The 14,981-nt window shown below is 37.0% G+C and overlaps 1 protein-coding gene across 3 annotated transcripts in view; it reads left to right on the forward strand.

Annotated features, from left to right (window-relative positions):
- The window catches only part of TTC39B (tetratricopeptide repeat domain 39B), a 76,266-nt gene that overhangs the window by 20,757 nt on the left and 40,528 nt on the right, over positions 1–14,981 (forward strand). For 2 of the 3 annotated variants that reach the window (XM_039566834.1, XM_010392967.4), the window contains exon 2: positions 3,757–3,791. In XM_039566834.1, the coding sequence (XP_039422768.1) occupies positions 3,757–3,791 (35 nt within the window). Of the gene's footprint in view, positions 1–3,756; positions 3,792–10,671; positions 10,955–14,981 lie in introns of those variants that run through there. The other variant, XM_010392968.4, reaches the window with a different exon arrangement.

Raw genomic sequence — 14,981 nt, forward strand, 5'->3', positions numbered from 1 at the left:
TGCTGGAGGACAGGAACTCTTCAGTTTTTCAGTTAGTACACTGTGACCATTTATGTCTCTGTATGACTGACTTTCTTCGCTTCACAAAAGATTAGTATCTCTAACTTATGTAAACTTAATTGTTTTTAAGTCTGCTTGCATCTTGAAAAGGATACATCATAAAGATTTCAAGAAACAATGCACTTATCAACCAAAAAAACCCCAAAAAGCTGTGTGCTTCAAGAAACATAATTTTGAGACAGCTTTATTTTGTTAGATATTGGGCTAAGGATTTTCTGAAATCTGGGAAGGTCTGAGTCAGTTTCTGTCATGCCATCTAGTGGCAGCTTTATGTATAGTTATGTGGTTTAAATTCTTGTACTAACGTGTCCTCTGGAAAAACTGCACTAAAAATCTGTGGATTGCAGCATGAACTAGCATTGTATTGAGAGTCATAGTGTTTAAACTCTTTCTCTTGGTACTACCTTACATGTGCATATATTTATTTTTCTGAGTAGAATGTCTGAAAAAAGGCTTTGTTGTCCTTCTTGTGGATTTAACTACAGTTCATATTTCCTGAAGATTTCTGCTGTGTGCATGTCCCGTGGACAGGACGCCATTATAGCAAGGACATACTGGAGCAGGACCTTTGGGACCTGCTGCAGGACTGACCTGGATCAGGCAGAGGAAATGAATGAAGGACTGCATCCAGCTCAGTCTATTCCACCATGTGAATAATGGAAGGGATGTTCTGTGCTAACTGTGCTAAAGTGTAGAGGTCACATTTAGTCTTGAAGGAACTTGTCATGGCTAGTGCCTGACAATGCCCTTCATTGGTGCTTAGTAAAAACACTTCCCTTGCATTAAGTAGTCTGCTTTACTGTAGACCAAAATGAATGAGCACCTCTGGGAACTGCTGTGGCATTTCAGCTGCGTCAGCTGGAACTTGCAGTGTTGGAATGAGCACTTGAAAATAGAAACTTTCTAGGCTTTAACTAAATGCACAAGAATGTATCTGTCCGTGTTTTTGGGCTCCTTCTGTATTCTGAAGAGTAGACAAACTTTGTCAATCACTTGATTTTATTTTTTATATCGACATATATTATATGCATACCTGTACACATTTATATATTAAATAAGGCTTTAGGTCTTTAAGATGCTGTGTATTTTATGTTAAACTTCACTCAATTTTTTTGTTAAACAGGCTTAATTTACAAGTAGATTTTGCCAGACTACTGGGGAAAAAGTTAGTATGTTCTGAGTACTTTTTAAACCTTTTATATCTGGATAGGAATGTGATCAGTCCTAGAACTTGGATCAGGGAGGAGCTTTTCTAGGTAACTCTGTTGCAGTCCTTTTCTTTACACGTCACTCTTTTGTTGTAATGGGCATGGAATGGAGTAGAAAACAGCTGGGCTTCTCTTCTAGTGCCTCCAGATTTTGTCTATACATCGGAAATCTCTGACAGTCTGTAGAGTCAACTGCAAACTTGTGTGAGTTTGTGGAAATGGGACCAAGATATCCATTTGAATATTTTCTAATACCCATTTTGCATGCAGTGGGAGTAGGAAGATGTGGGAAACTTAAGGAAAAACCTATGGTTTGAGGTTTTTTTCTTGTTTTGTTTTGGGGTTTTTTAGCATGGAAGCCACCTTCAGTGATGTTGTTTTTAGCTTCCTTGAGGATCCTCTTGAAAGGCTGTGACTATTCCCTATGCTTGGTGTTTGGGGAAAACTACTGAGGTTGTACTTCATCCTTTTAAATGTTTGGACAGCCATTTGACCAGTGTGGATGACAGGGATCAAAATACAGAAGCTACCAGGCAAAGGAGGCATTTACCTAGAGAGAATGCACGTTCTCTCTCTGTTTCTTCCTGTATGTAGGTGTTGCTCTTGTATAAAGGTCTGAAAGAGCCTGCAAAAGGTTCATATCACAGATATTTTTGCATGCAAACTTCCAGTCATTACTGTTCTTTAGTAAGTACCTGACAGTTAAAAGTCCTTGACTTTTGCTTTTCAAGTTTGCTGTCTTAGGAGAAATAGAATTGTGCTCAAAAAGCTGTAAGTGTGTTTTGCTTGTTTGTTCTGCTGAATTTCTTCTCTTGTCTCCAGAAGTGGCTTAGGGAGGCAACTAGTCTTTAGAGAAGGAGTTTATTAGAAAACTAGTGACTTCTGTCAGTGTCTGGGCTGAGACGTGGGTAACAAGAGTTTCTGTTCAGGATGTTCTTGTTGGTTTCTATTCAGCTTTTTGAAACTCCAGTTCTCCTCAGATCAGGAGGATCATTTATTTGGCTTTTTCCGAGTTCTTTTAAGTTCCAAGCTTATACTTGGCACTGGTGAGGCCACTCTTGAAATTCTGTGTTCTGGTTTAGGCCCCTCATTCCAAGACAGACAGTGAGGTGCTGTAGCATGTCCAAAGAGGAGCAATGGAACTGGTGAAGGGTCTGGAGCACAAAAGTCCTCCAAGGAGGAGCTGAGGGAGCTGGGGATGTTTAGCCTAGAGAAAAGAAGACACTGGAGAGATGTTATGACTCTCTACAGCTAACTGAAAAGGGTTGTATGGAAGTGGGAGTCATTCTCCTCTAGATATCTTGCTGGGATATGTTAAAAATCTCTTCCATCATGCTTCCAGTTTTTCTTACAGAAAGAGCAGAAAGCACAGTTACAAGTAGGAAATAGTTTCTGTTTGAATAGTGACTGAGTAAGGTAGCAGTCTTTGGCTCAGAAGAGAGATGAGTTGGATGATGTAGCAAAGGCTTTCAAAATTGTAAGTGGCAAAGAAAGAGCAAGTACGAATTGATTCTTTACTGGTTTTGAATATATATAAAGCTAGGGATGATTAAACAAAGGTAGTTGGAGCCAAGTTCAAGTAGAAATTCTTATTTTGCACAAAATGGATGTCAGGCTCATGAAATTGCTTATTAATGTTGTAACTCATGAATAAAACAGTCTACTTGGGATCGAGGCAATTGGACTGGTATTTGGAACAGAGATCTACTGAAAATCGCCAGATGGCCAAACTGTATTTAGTCCTGAAATTCTCGGAGTTGCCAAAGGTTGAAAAGTGTGAGGTGGAGAGGGATATGTGAGGGAGGGCCATTTGCCCATGTGTCTTTGCTACACACTTCCACAGCCCAATTTTGGAAACTGGATACAGAAATAAGTGATCTTTGAGATGAGCTGTTCTGTTCATTTTTACGTTTGTGCATTTGTTCGTCTATTTCAATTTGAACTTTGAACCTAGATTGAAAGAGCTTTGAATCTAGTTGGAAAGAAACAACTTTTAGATTTCTGGACTAAGCTGTTCACAAAATATTAATGTGTGAGCTGGCTGTATGTGCACACTGTCTCTCATGTATCCCATGCATCTCTTGTATACACTCTGGCTAAGCTGCATATCAGGTATATGCACAGAACACTTTTTGTTTCATGTGTAGATATACTGTTCAGCTAGTGCATCCTGAATACATCAGATGTGCTGCACAAACTCCTGAGACATAAGCCTGTATTGCCTTCTGTGATTTACATGGCAGAAGTTTAGAGTCTGAAAAGGAAAAGATCTTTGGTTTAATTTAGCTGTAGTCTGATGTAATAGGCCCATAGGAAATCTCTCTGTATAATGATTTGCACTGAAAGCTTAACAAATAGTCAGTAGGCTGTGAATATTCTGGTAATTACTGTATGTTGCAGAAGTAAGTGCTATCTGGTAATGGTAAATTTCTGCTGTTTTACAAAACACATGCACATTAGATTGAAACTTCTTTTTTTTCTTCTGCAGGAAAATTTTGAAGATGCCTATGAAAACATCCCCGTGTAAGTAGAGTGTTTTAAAATGTGTGTTTGTTAAAACTACTTATACAGAAATCAAATACTGTATGCACATCATTCCAGGGAAACATCATTTTTTATGCACTGACTACATTCACATCTTTCAGAGCAGTTGAAGTCCTCAAGAGTTGAGAAACGGAAGTGTAATTAAGTTGATATTAGTGATGAAGTATTTGTCAACAACTGTGACAATTGTAAGGAATTAAAAATAGAACATTTAGTAGCTTAGTTACAGACTGACAGCTCTAGACATTTTTGTGCGGTGAAAAAATAGTCACTTAACATTATTAGGAAAACTTTGGATCACACATTATGCAAGACCATCTAAGCAAGATTTTCAAATGGAAATTGCTGTGTCTTATAATGTACTGCTGCACAGATGTTTTCCCCTAATGAAGTGAGATACAGTCATTTCTCTGGTGTTAGATCTCATGCTGAAGCCACACCTTTCTCAAAGTGTGATGAAAACACGTTATGCTGTTCATAAATGGTTTTAGTTTTTCTCTAGGATTTTATTGCATTTTTGTGCCATGAAGCATGTGAGAAGGGGACTTCAGCTGATATCGTCAGATTGCGAATACACTTCTAGACCCAGAAGTAGCTGTGGACTGAACTTCATGGCCAAAACATCCATGGTCTTGGCAAATTGTATTTTACAGATTTGCCAGACCCTCTATTTGTATCTTACCTGGAGTAGTAAGGTCTGATCTGTGTAGAACGTTTGTAGGTCTGATTTGTGTAGAACGAGAAAAATTGAACGTTTCTTTCTGAGTGTCATGAAACAATAAGAACCCGATATGTTCAGGTTGAGAATTCTTCATGTTAATGATTGCTTTTTCTTCCTTTGACTGCTTAGCAGTTTTTGTATGATCAGGTAGCTTCTCTCTTTGGCCGCTGTTTCCCCTGGGACAGGGAAGAGAGTGACTTTGAAATACTGTATGAAAATATTTATCCAACACACATTCCTTCTGTGAGAAAATGGTTTTGCTGTTTTTTTGTTGATGTCTGAGCTGGGCATGGTTGTTTATTTCTGGCATGCAGAGCTTTGATTTGTTTGTCCTGAGTGTCTCTGCTGTGTTCATAGCTGTCTTATTGAGACACTTTTTGTAAAAGAAGTTAGGATGTCAGTTTATTCTGGCTGGTATTGCTTCCATCTGCAATAACCATTATGTAGAACAGTCAATGCAGGGTGACAGAGAGAATATTAATGGGACGCAAACATCACATTAAACGTAGCGAATGTGTATGTTCTTTTGTAACTGGGCAGGATTCTTCACTGGGTTAAACTCTCCTTTCTCAAATTCTTCAGAAGATATAGCTGTTTTAAAAAAATGTCCCTAAGGAACTGAAAAGGGTCTTGGAACATTTTGTGGAAGTCTTCAGTCTTATCTTTCTTGAAGTCCTTTGATTCTAGTTTTCAAATGATGCTAGTTGTTTGCCTGAGGTGTAAAGCCTTTCATAAATCTAGTGCCATACTGGTTGTTCCTGACCTTTCTCTATCTAGAATTGATGGTAGTTTTTCCATCACTATATTGGAACAATGAATGACCAGAGGTTTAAGTTTCTGGGAAGCTGTATCTATTTTTGATTTTGGTGTTGATAACATTCACTTTCAACATTTTTATGTGTCAGTGTTTCATTCTCCCTTATTTTAGGTAGGAAGGTGGCATTGTTAGAGCTCTGTGATGATATGCTTGGCATTATTTCCGTTAGTTATATCCAGTTGAATTTATCTAAAATGGACTTTTTTTAAATACAGAATTGTGTAAACAAAGAATCATGTTTACTTTTGAGATCAGTTTTGGTTCAGATTCTGTCAGATCATCATGTTGGTTTAGAGAATTGGGAAAGACTCTGTAACAACCAGATCTTCATAGTATTTCATAAGTCACTGTGCAATCCTTAGTGTGAAATATGTATGGAGTATGCACCAGTAGATGCCAGCGAATGGTTTTGCTAATCCAGCTTGAATTTAACTGGCTTTATTCTTTAAATGTATTGCTTACTTATATTGCTTACTTATATTCTTTAAATATATTGTGCAGGTTAGATGTCGAAAGGGCAAAGAGTTATCTTAATATGGTAAAATCCTTTCCTAGATGTCATGTGCTGGCTGTCATATCTGAGGACAGGCCCGGGAGGAAATCAGTCTTTGCTCCAGAGGTTTAAATGTGTTAGATTCTCTGTCTAGACTCCTCGGTCATCTTCTACTCATGGTAGCTACTGTAGATATAAACAGCAATCCAAAACACGCAATGATCACAAAATACTTGCTTTGTAGAAACATGAAGGAACCTTTAAATAGAGTTGTTTACTGTAAATTTTGTTCACTGGTGCTAAAGCTGAAGAAGGGCTATTACAGTAGGTCACTCTGCCATTTTACTTAAAACAAGCACTAGCATTTAATATCTTCTCTGCCAACGGAAGTAACTGAGTTTTCAAAGTACTGGTTTGATAATAACACTTGATACAGCATCTTCAACCTTCCAAAGAGAATAGGTGGAATAAATGTTGAAGTAAATTCCTGTTTGCGTTAACTCAGAACTAGTTTGATTGGCATATTCTGTTGTAAAAGGAACTGAGTAACTGGAGACAAACTGTGATTTCTGTTGTGGAAATCGAAGCCTCTGCCAAGAAGTTTTGTCGTGGTTGGCTTCTTTTTACCGTTTTTCCACTAGAGTGTCTGCTTCCAAGTTTTGGGCTGGGTGGATATGTTTCACAACGTTACCTAATGCCTGCCAAGCATCTACAGGTTCAAAAACATATATGGGTGAAACAGATTTGTGTGTGGTTTATTCTTTTATTTAATTATTGCTAAAAATGCCTCATCAAGACCTAAACTTTACTGTGGAAAAACTGCAACTTTAATTTTATTCTTACTGAACAAGATAATTCTCTACTTCTGTGAATTTTTTTCAATATATTTCTGTTACCTGATTTTTCCTGAAGTTATTCTGAAAATCTCTTTGTAGAATGCAGATATTAATGTTTCCTGTTGCCAGAGTGTAATTTTCTAAGTTGTCTAGTCTTTGGCTTTACAACTAGATTGAAAGTGGTTTGAGTTCTCAAAAGTGTTTAACCATCACTGTATTATGCTTAGCATGTACTGACCTTGCCACTGCTATTTTGATTTCTGTATGTATTTTATCCTCTGAAGTTCTCAATTGTTTAGAACATGTATGAGGTATTAATTCTGTTGGCACTTCTGCCCATCTCATTTTACTTACTATTCCTTAAAATGTCATCTGTACATGAAAGGAATAAGTAGCCATCAAGTTGTTATGTTTGTCCATGCAATCTTCCTTAGATTGCTGTGCAGTCTTTCTCTGTGAGGTAAAGGCAAAGATAGTGCCTTTATTTACTACCACAATATCAGAGGCTTATACAAATGAGTAGCAGCATTTAGAGCAACTGTATTATGGTAGCTGTGTGGTTATGTTTGTAGACGATGCTTTGTAGTTGTCTTTGGGAAGAAACGAAGTCTGTCTGACTGCTGCAAGCAGTTCATATGCAGAGGAAGTCTTCATGTTGTGCTATTTATATAGAAATTTCAGACACCGGACCGTGAGTTATGGCATCAGTGGAAAGATCGTGAGATCTCATTTAAACACGTTTAAAACATGAAGTATTGAAAAAGTGGGAGCTTGCATTCTGTAAGCGAAGCAGACAGATAATTTTTGGTCAAGAATGGAACTCCTTGGATTTTTTTGTCTTATCAATTTCAGCAAAAGGAGGCATACTTCATCGATTCTCTTTTGCATTTTCTTTGCCTGCCCAAAGCTGTATACTGTTAATCCTTGATCCTACCAAAGCAGCTCTGTGTGGTATTACTGGGGTGATAGATTAAGGGCCAGAAGTGTTTAAGGAAGTTAGATCAGGTTATCCTTGTAATCTCAGAAGTGTAGTTAAGATTTCAGTTATACCTGAACATTTGAGTGTTTTGTCAGTGAATGAAATTGAACAGTTCAGGAAATGGCTCTAAATTCAAATTTTAATTCAGGGAGCCAACAACTTTTAGGAGCTGTTCCTGTCTTTATAAATTTAAATTCACATTCTGACATTGTCTTGAGATGGTGAGAAGCAGCAGTGACAATTTTAATGACCAAATTTTAATTTCTTATGTTTGACCCACAAGGTCAGTGGAAAAAATTTCCAGTAAAGGCAGTTTTTGTCTCTAGCAGATAATATTTTCATAGGTGCATAAATATAAAAATATGGCACAGTAGCTGCTTTATATTGTCAGTTTCAAGATTTGGAACAGCCTTAGTGATACATCAGGCTTCTCTCTCTAATCTTTCCCCACTCCAAACACTTCTAAGGTTATAAATTTTTAAACCTTGAAAGGTTTTGGTTGGGCAGTAATTATGTCATTCCTAATACATGTTTATTGCAACTACACCTTTTGCCTGTGCTGTAAGATTTCTGTGTTTGTATTTGAGTAGAAGACTTAAGGCCACATTGTGCTATTGTTTTTATTGGTATCTTCAGTTCACTTTGAAATGTGCAATTCCACTTGTGTTCATAGCTCCTTAGAAAGCGAGGAGAGGAGATAGACAAAAACCCAAAGCCAAACAAATAATTTCAGGGACATTGTACACAGAACTGCCCAAAACTCTGCATGTTTTCCACACCCTGTCATTCTCTTGCAAGCCTTTGCTGAACAGAAAGATACCACAGCCTGTTTTTCTGTTATCCCACGTTTACCAAAAGAAATCTGTCTTAATTGAGCCTAAATACTTGTTTGCTGCTCTGTGGCTTGTTCTTTCATTACAAATTAATTAACAACATGGCGTTAAACTCACATAATATTTTTGGGGTGAGGCTTTCTGGAGACTTCTGGAATTTATTTAATTATCATACTGGAATCTTGATATTATGCTGGAATGCATGATCACATCTGTATGTTCTTTCTTTAAACGTATTTCAGGAAAGTAATATTTCTTCTGTGCTTTAATAAAGACTGCTTAACACTATTTGTAGTCCTGCAGCTCAAGAATTGCCTTCTCTGAATAACTTCTGAGACTTGGAAAGTGTTGTAGACTTTTGGATTGGTGGTACAACCATTAAGACATAAGTGATTTAGGTAAGAAAACGGAACTCAACTCATCGATTAAGAAAAAGAATAAATTGCTGGCTGTGACTTGGTCAGATGTTGAGAAGTTTTTAAGGAAAACAGATTGAAACCCAGATTTGCCTGTTCCTTTACTTTAAGCCATCAAAAAAAAAAAAATCCTGATTTTTAATAGTGTTGTTTTGGTAGTTTGGTTTGGTTGTGTCATGTCCATCCGTTCCCTTCTCCATCTGTGATGATTAAAAGCCATCGCAGAGCATTTTGGGAATCAGTCTGAGTGGAAGGTGTAGTGAATGTCTACTAGTTTATTTTCCTATAAGACAATCCAGGGAAAAAATTTTGAGCGTGGGTTAATATTTGCAGACAAAAAGCATGCTTTGGTCAGCTTTGTGGAAATGTGCTTCTGACTCACTCAGCTTTTTCTGGAAAATAGTCCGTCAAGTGTGGACTTTCTGGAACTGATGCTATGTTAACACAGAACACTCTATGTTTTTTGGGAAATTGAGTTGACTTCTATGTGACTGGGCAACCTTGACTGAAACTTGTCTACCCTTCATGTATAGGCAAGGTCTCAGAAATCCTGGCACTTTGACTTTCCCTACCCCTAATATTGTTAGTATATTAACTGACAATACATATGAGCACTGCTTCAAATGACGTGGTGGAGAACTTGGACATATATCTCTGAACTCCTTGGTCTTTAACACTACTGGGTTAAGTTTTATGGAAAAGTTAGAATATCCTGATTTTAAAGGTGCTGTTGTCCGTAAATTACAGCTGTCAATATCATCTCTTCGAAAGGTTTACAAGGTTTACAAAACCTTTTTTTTATCTGATCATAGCTCTTGGTTTCCTCAGGTGTTTTGGGAAATACTGTGCAATTATTTCCCAGTATGTTACAAGAGCATTTTAACAAAAGTAAGTTGTTTAAATAAATTGGTTTGAAGTCTTACTGCTGATACTTCTTAGCATGCACCTGAAATAAGTAAATGCACAGCTGTGGTTTCCTGCATTTTGCTTTAAAAATTTGTTTGAGACATTTTTGGGAGTAAATCTCAGTCTGTAACAGTAAACATAGCCAGAAATAGGTACTATTAGTTCAGTTGGTATAGCTTTAAAGAGTACTTTTTGAAGGTAATAGTGGAGGACATAGTTTAATTTTCTGCTGCTTAGCTCCCCTGTACTGAGCTTTCATCATATCTCATCTAGAGAGATTAGACCAAGGGGATGAAACTATCTATGTTGTAGCTGTTTGGCTTTTGACTCCTGCTTTCTTCTATTGCAGCTGATATTCAGGAAGAGAATTGTTTATGAACAGCTCTCTGTGCTAGTGATTCGTTTTGGTTGTGGAACTCAAACTAAAAATTTGGATTTCTGGGGAAAAAAAAGGTCGAAGGGTTAATTAAAAAAAAGGTGATAATAAGTTTGAGTACTGTCAAATAAAATCAGTCATGAGCTAGTTACTTTTCTTCAGTGTTCCTTGCTATCAACTCCCATGTATTTGATCTAGTTTTTCTGCAGTTGCTTTAATATACTTTACTGCAGTTTCATTAGCATACTTTTCTGTCTGACTTTAGTGGTGGCTTCTTTTTTTTTTATATTCAGGAAATGCTAAGGTGACTCCTTTTTTGTCTTTAAATATAAATTACTTTGTGTTCCTCTCGTCTCCATTTTCCCCTTGCAGTTAGGAGTGATGGATTAGAATTAGGCTGCAGCACAGATTGGGAGAATCTCCCAGCATCCTCTTCCTGCAGAGGCATCAGCTTCCAGCATTGACTGTAGCTGCTGCCACTCTCACTGACATTTCTTTTGAATTCGGCTATGGAGAGTGCCTGTGTTTCCAGCTGCTGGCATGGAAACTTTTAGTCTTTTTGCTTGATAACTCATTAATGAAAACTCATGGATATTGAGAAATAAAACAGAATCAGTTTTCTCTTGATGTTTTTCTTTGTCTTTCTGCTTTTTTTTTTTGTTTGTTTGTGTGTGCGCACAGTGAAAAAAGATAGAGTGAAAGAAGCAGCACTTATTTTTACACAAGGACTATATTTACTTACCTGAAGTTGACTGAATTAATCCTGTAAGTATATTTTCTCTGCCTAATAGTCCTTGAAATCATGAATGTGGTAGTAAGATTAATGAGATTTTGTCTGTGAAAATTTGCTTTGGCAGGTATGTCAAACTACAGCATTGTTTTTTTTAATATATATTTCCTTGAAGACAAAGGAAAAACGATATACTCACAATGGGGATTATGAAATAATTGTTTCTCCACTGCACTTTGCAGTGGTGAACAATGCTTTTAGAGAGCAGAAGCTTCACTGCTGATGTCAGTGCTTAATCAGCTCAGATACTGTAGGTTGTAGAACACCGCAAGGTGTGTATTTTGGGATGCCGTTCTTTAAAATGTGGTAATTTAAGGACAGTATCAGACTTACAGTTACTTTCTCCATTTATAGACTATGTCTTCTGCTCCTGGTAGCTGTGCTGATTTAACCATTTGAGGTTATATAATTTTTTACTTAAACATAAATAATTTATTTCATAGGATGCAGTGCTGTGCTTTCAAAGTATTAAATGTTAAGTATAATGCAGTGTGCTTTTAGAGACGTTAGTTATATCAGAATACCTCCAGCATGGGCTCTAAGTTCACTGCGTAATAAATTCAAGTAAATTGGTTTGAAGTTTAGGAAAAGTGTCTTGCTAGGATCATTGTCGTAATTGTCTCTTTGGATCTGGTCCAGTATTTGTGTGACGCAGTGTTAGTCCCATAAACATCTGGCCTGATCTGGTGTCCTACTTGCAGCATGATTTATTTTTTCTTTTTTTTCCATAGCAAGATAAGTGAATTTTTTATTCATTTCATGTAGAACTGCCAGTAAGCTGTCATTATTATTTATATATGCTAGCTCTTCAGGGAGGTTCTTTCTCAACCTATTTTCTTGTCAGCATGCCTTACTTAGACCTACTTTCTAGCAGAACTGTTGAACAGATCAAAATTATATTTTTTTTTTTGGTGGAAATCTATTTGTCTGGATCAACATCGTGTAAATTAAGCTTTGGCAGTATTGCTATCTATCCTTTTTGATACATTTTTGTACACCATATTGCATGCATTGACCTCAGCTGGATTATTTAATACAAACTATTAGTCTGATAAGGAGTATTCAAACATAGTAAATTCTCAGTTTACCTGCAAAGATCTCGTGTTCAAACTTACTTTTAAAAATGCTGTCTAACCACTGAGTTCTGTTGATTAAATCTGATAACCTTTTATACTGCTGTGTATTCCCATCAGTGTTGAACAGGATAGTGTAAATTAGTTTTTTCTTCTACCTGCAAACCAATACTGACACTTGATTTTTCTGCCTCTTCAGTCAGACTGTGGTCAGTTTTAAATGCCTGGGATCTGACTGTTTTGCTGACAGTTTTTAGGCTTACATATATTTTGCTGTGTCAAATTCATGCTGGAGTGGCTTGATATGCTTAAATAGGATTATTCTGTAATCATTTTAGTGATCAGATGAACTGTGTATGCCTATTCAGGTGGGTGAATAGTAACCTAAGTAGTTGGCATGGCTTGCTTTCACAATATGGTTGAGTCCTTATGGGAAATTTGGGTCTCCCTTTCTGTCCATGTGCAGTGCAATTTGCTGTTGAATTTAAGAACTTGGTGTCAGATTAAGCTACTGATGTTTCTCAAATGATAAAAATACCTGACTGGAAATAAATTGATTATTGGCTTACTGAATCTGAATAATGATCAGTCAAAAACTGAAACATTTGGCCATGCTTGTGGGTTTGGTTTTTTTTTCGGGGGGGGGGAAGGCGGGGGGGGGGGCTGGTGTTTAAGTACAAGTAAGACAGTAAAGTGGCTGGGAATGTAGCCTGTGTTGTTTTCAGAGGAGCAGACTCTGTTGGCAATGGTCGGTTGATGGTGAGCCAGCAAGATGAGCTTCATCTTGACACTATTTTCTGTGGCACCTGAGATTCAAGCAGATGGTCACCTTTGCCTAGATTTTCTTCCCTTGTGCTTAATCTGTTGTTTTGTTGTATCTGTAGAGTAGTATGTGGGCATACTCCAGTCAGTATTTTCTTGTGATTGTTCAGGTGCTGCATTGATAATAGATATGTAGATAAGCAAAATCCATGTTTTAAATAAGACAGCCCACTAGGAAAGTTCCCTTATCTCGTTCCCTTATTTCCCTCAGTCACTGAAATATTTGGAAGCTAAATCTCTTGATCGCTTTCTTGTAGTCAAATATTAGATTGCCATGAGGCAGCACTGGGGATGCTGGGCTGCTTTCTGACTAGGAGGCAATCCAGTGCATGCCGTCATAAATCGGAGATCGCAAACAAAACTTACATGAAGAATGTAAAGTAAGTAAACATTATTGGTCTCCTGACACATGGTGATCTGACATCTAAATTTCAAGATCAGATGAGACTTCTAAGCAGGAATTTTTGTTTGTATAAAAAATTTTTGTTTGTTTGATGGTCTTTTAATGCATTTCATTTGTAAGACAGCATTACTAATATTTCTACTGCTGTGAGTAGTAATAACTCCTAAAATAGAACATTGTCATCTGTAGGTAAATCTGTTTAGTTTAGAAGAGCTAAAACTGAAACTTCCAGCTATGAAAAGAAAGAGGGGGCAAACACTTTTCCTAAAATACTAGCAGTTTTCCCCTGTCCCCAGCTTCTGATCTGTAAGACAGAGCTTTATCTGCTATGCTTGTCCTTGCCTATAATGTAACATTATACCTGTTAATGTGTAATAATGGATCAATTAAAATCCTCTCTTAGTGAAATTCCAGTAGTCTATGAAAAGCTATCAGTTTGACCTTTTTTTTGACAATGCTAAGGTATGGATAAAAAATGTAAAGCCATTCTCAGCTCATTTTTATGCATGTTATTTTAATAATGGTTGGTTTTCAATAGGAGCAACTACCTCTTTTTTTCCTCCCTCAGTTATCTCTTCCCTTCTCACTGCCTCTGTTTTTCTGAGAGCTCCAACTCCTTTTCCGCAGCTGTTCCTTTTGAAAAACTGTTTTCAGTGCTTTCTCTTTATGTATACAAATGTGTAATATCAGCTACTGTTTCTTTTTGCTCTGCATCATCTTTTCTGCCACAGCTGTAAGATGAGGGAGGAGAAGTAATTTAATTTTAAAAATCTCAAGCAACAAACCAAACCCAACAATAAACAAAACCCCCCAAAAATTGAAACAAAAACCCCAGTACCATTAAAGGAAAGGAAAATGCCCTAGTGGTGAGTTGGCTTGATCATTCAAAGGATCGTATAGGCAGATCCCTTGGTATTGCAGCAGTGATCCAGAAATTCACTGATACAGATTTACAAATAGCCAGCTAAATGCTGCAGTCTCATAGTCAGGTAGTGTTAGGAGGAAGATGCAGCCACACGGATCTGCATTGCTTTCTACCATGGTGTTTGCATCATGTGCTGCTGTTACCAGCTCTGTGGGTTGGTAGATGTCTCCGAAAATTCAAATGAAAGCTAGTACTCAGGAAGGGCTTGAGTAGAAACAGTGCTCTTTGTCTCTCTGCTATAGAATAAGATTTAAAATACAGTGTGAGGAAGTCCTAAGGGAGGAATAAGTGAAAAATAAGTGTGTTACCCTGATGGTTTTACCCGAACACTGGACTATGTAACCTAATGTATTTTAAACTAAATAACCATTTAAAGGATGTTCATCAGTTGTGTGTTTTCTGGTGGGTTTTTTTGATTATTTTTATTTATTTATTTTGAAAAGTTGGCTGATGTTGAATGCATTTTAGTATAAATTTTAAAATTATAATTTAATTTAATTTTAAATTTTATAATTTTAAAGTAATTCCTGCATACTATCTACTACCTACCTACAATCTACTTCAGGAAGTAATTTCTGCTAATTTCTGCAAATTTGTCTAGCACAGCACTGCATAGTTTGGCTGCCAGTTGGGTTTTTAAATGAATATTTACCATACAGACGATCTCATCCATTCGTGAAGTTTTGAAACAGTGAAGACAGTGAGCCTTCAGAGGAATAAAGTCTGCCTTGCATTGGCAAGAAATTTTTTTTCAGTGCTTACCATAAATATTTTATTTA

This window comes from Corvus cornix, chromosome Z (genome assembly GCF_000738735.6).
Source record: "Corvus cornix cornix isolate S_Up_H32 chromosome Z, ASM73873v5, whole genome shotgun sequence".
Classification (NCBI taxonomy): Eukaryota; Metazoa; Chordata; class Aves; order Passeriformes; family Corvidae; genus Corvus; species Corvus cornix.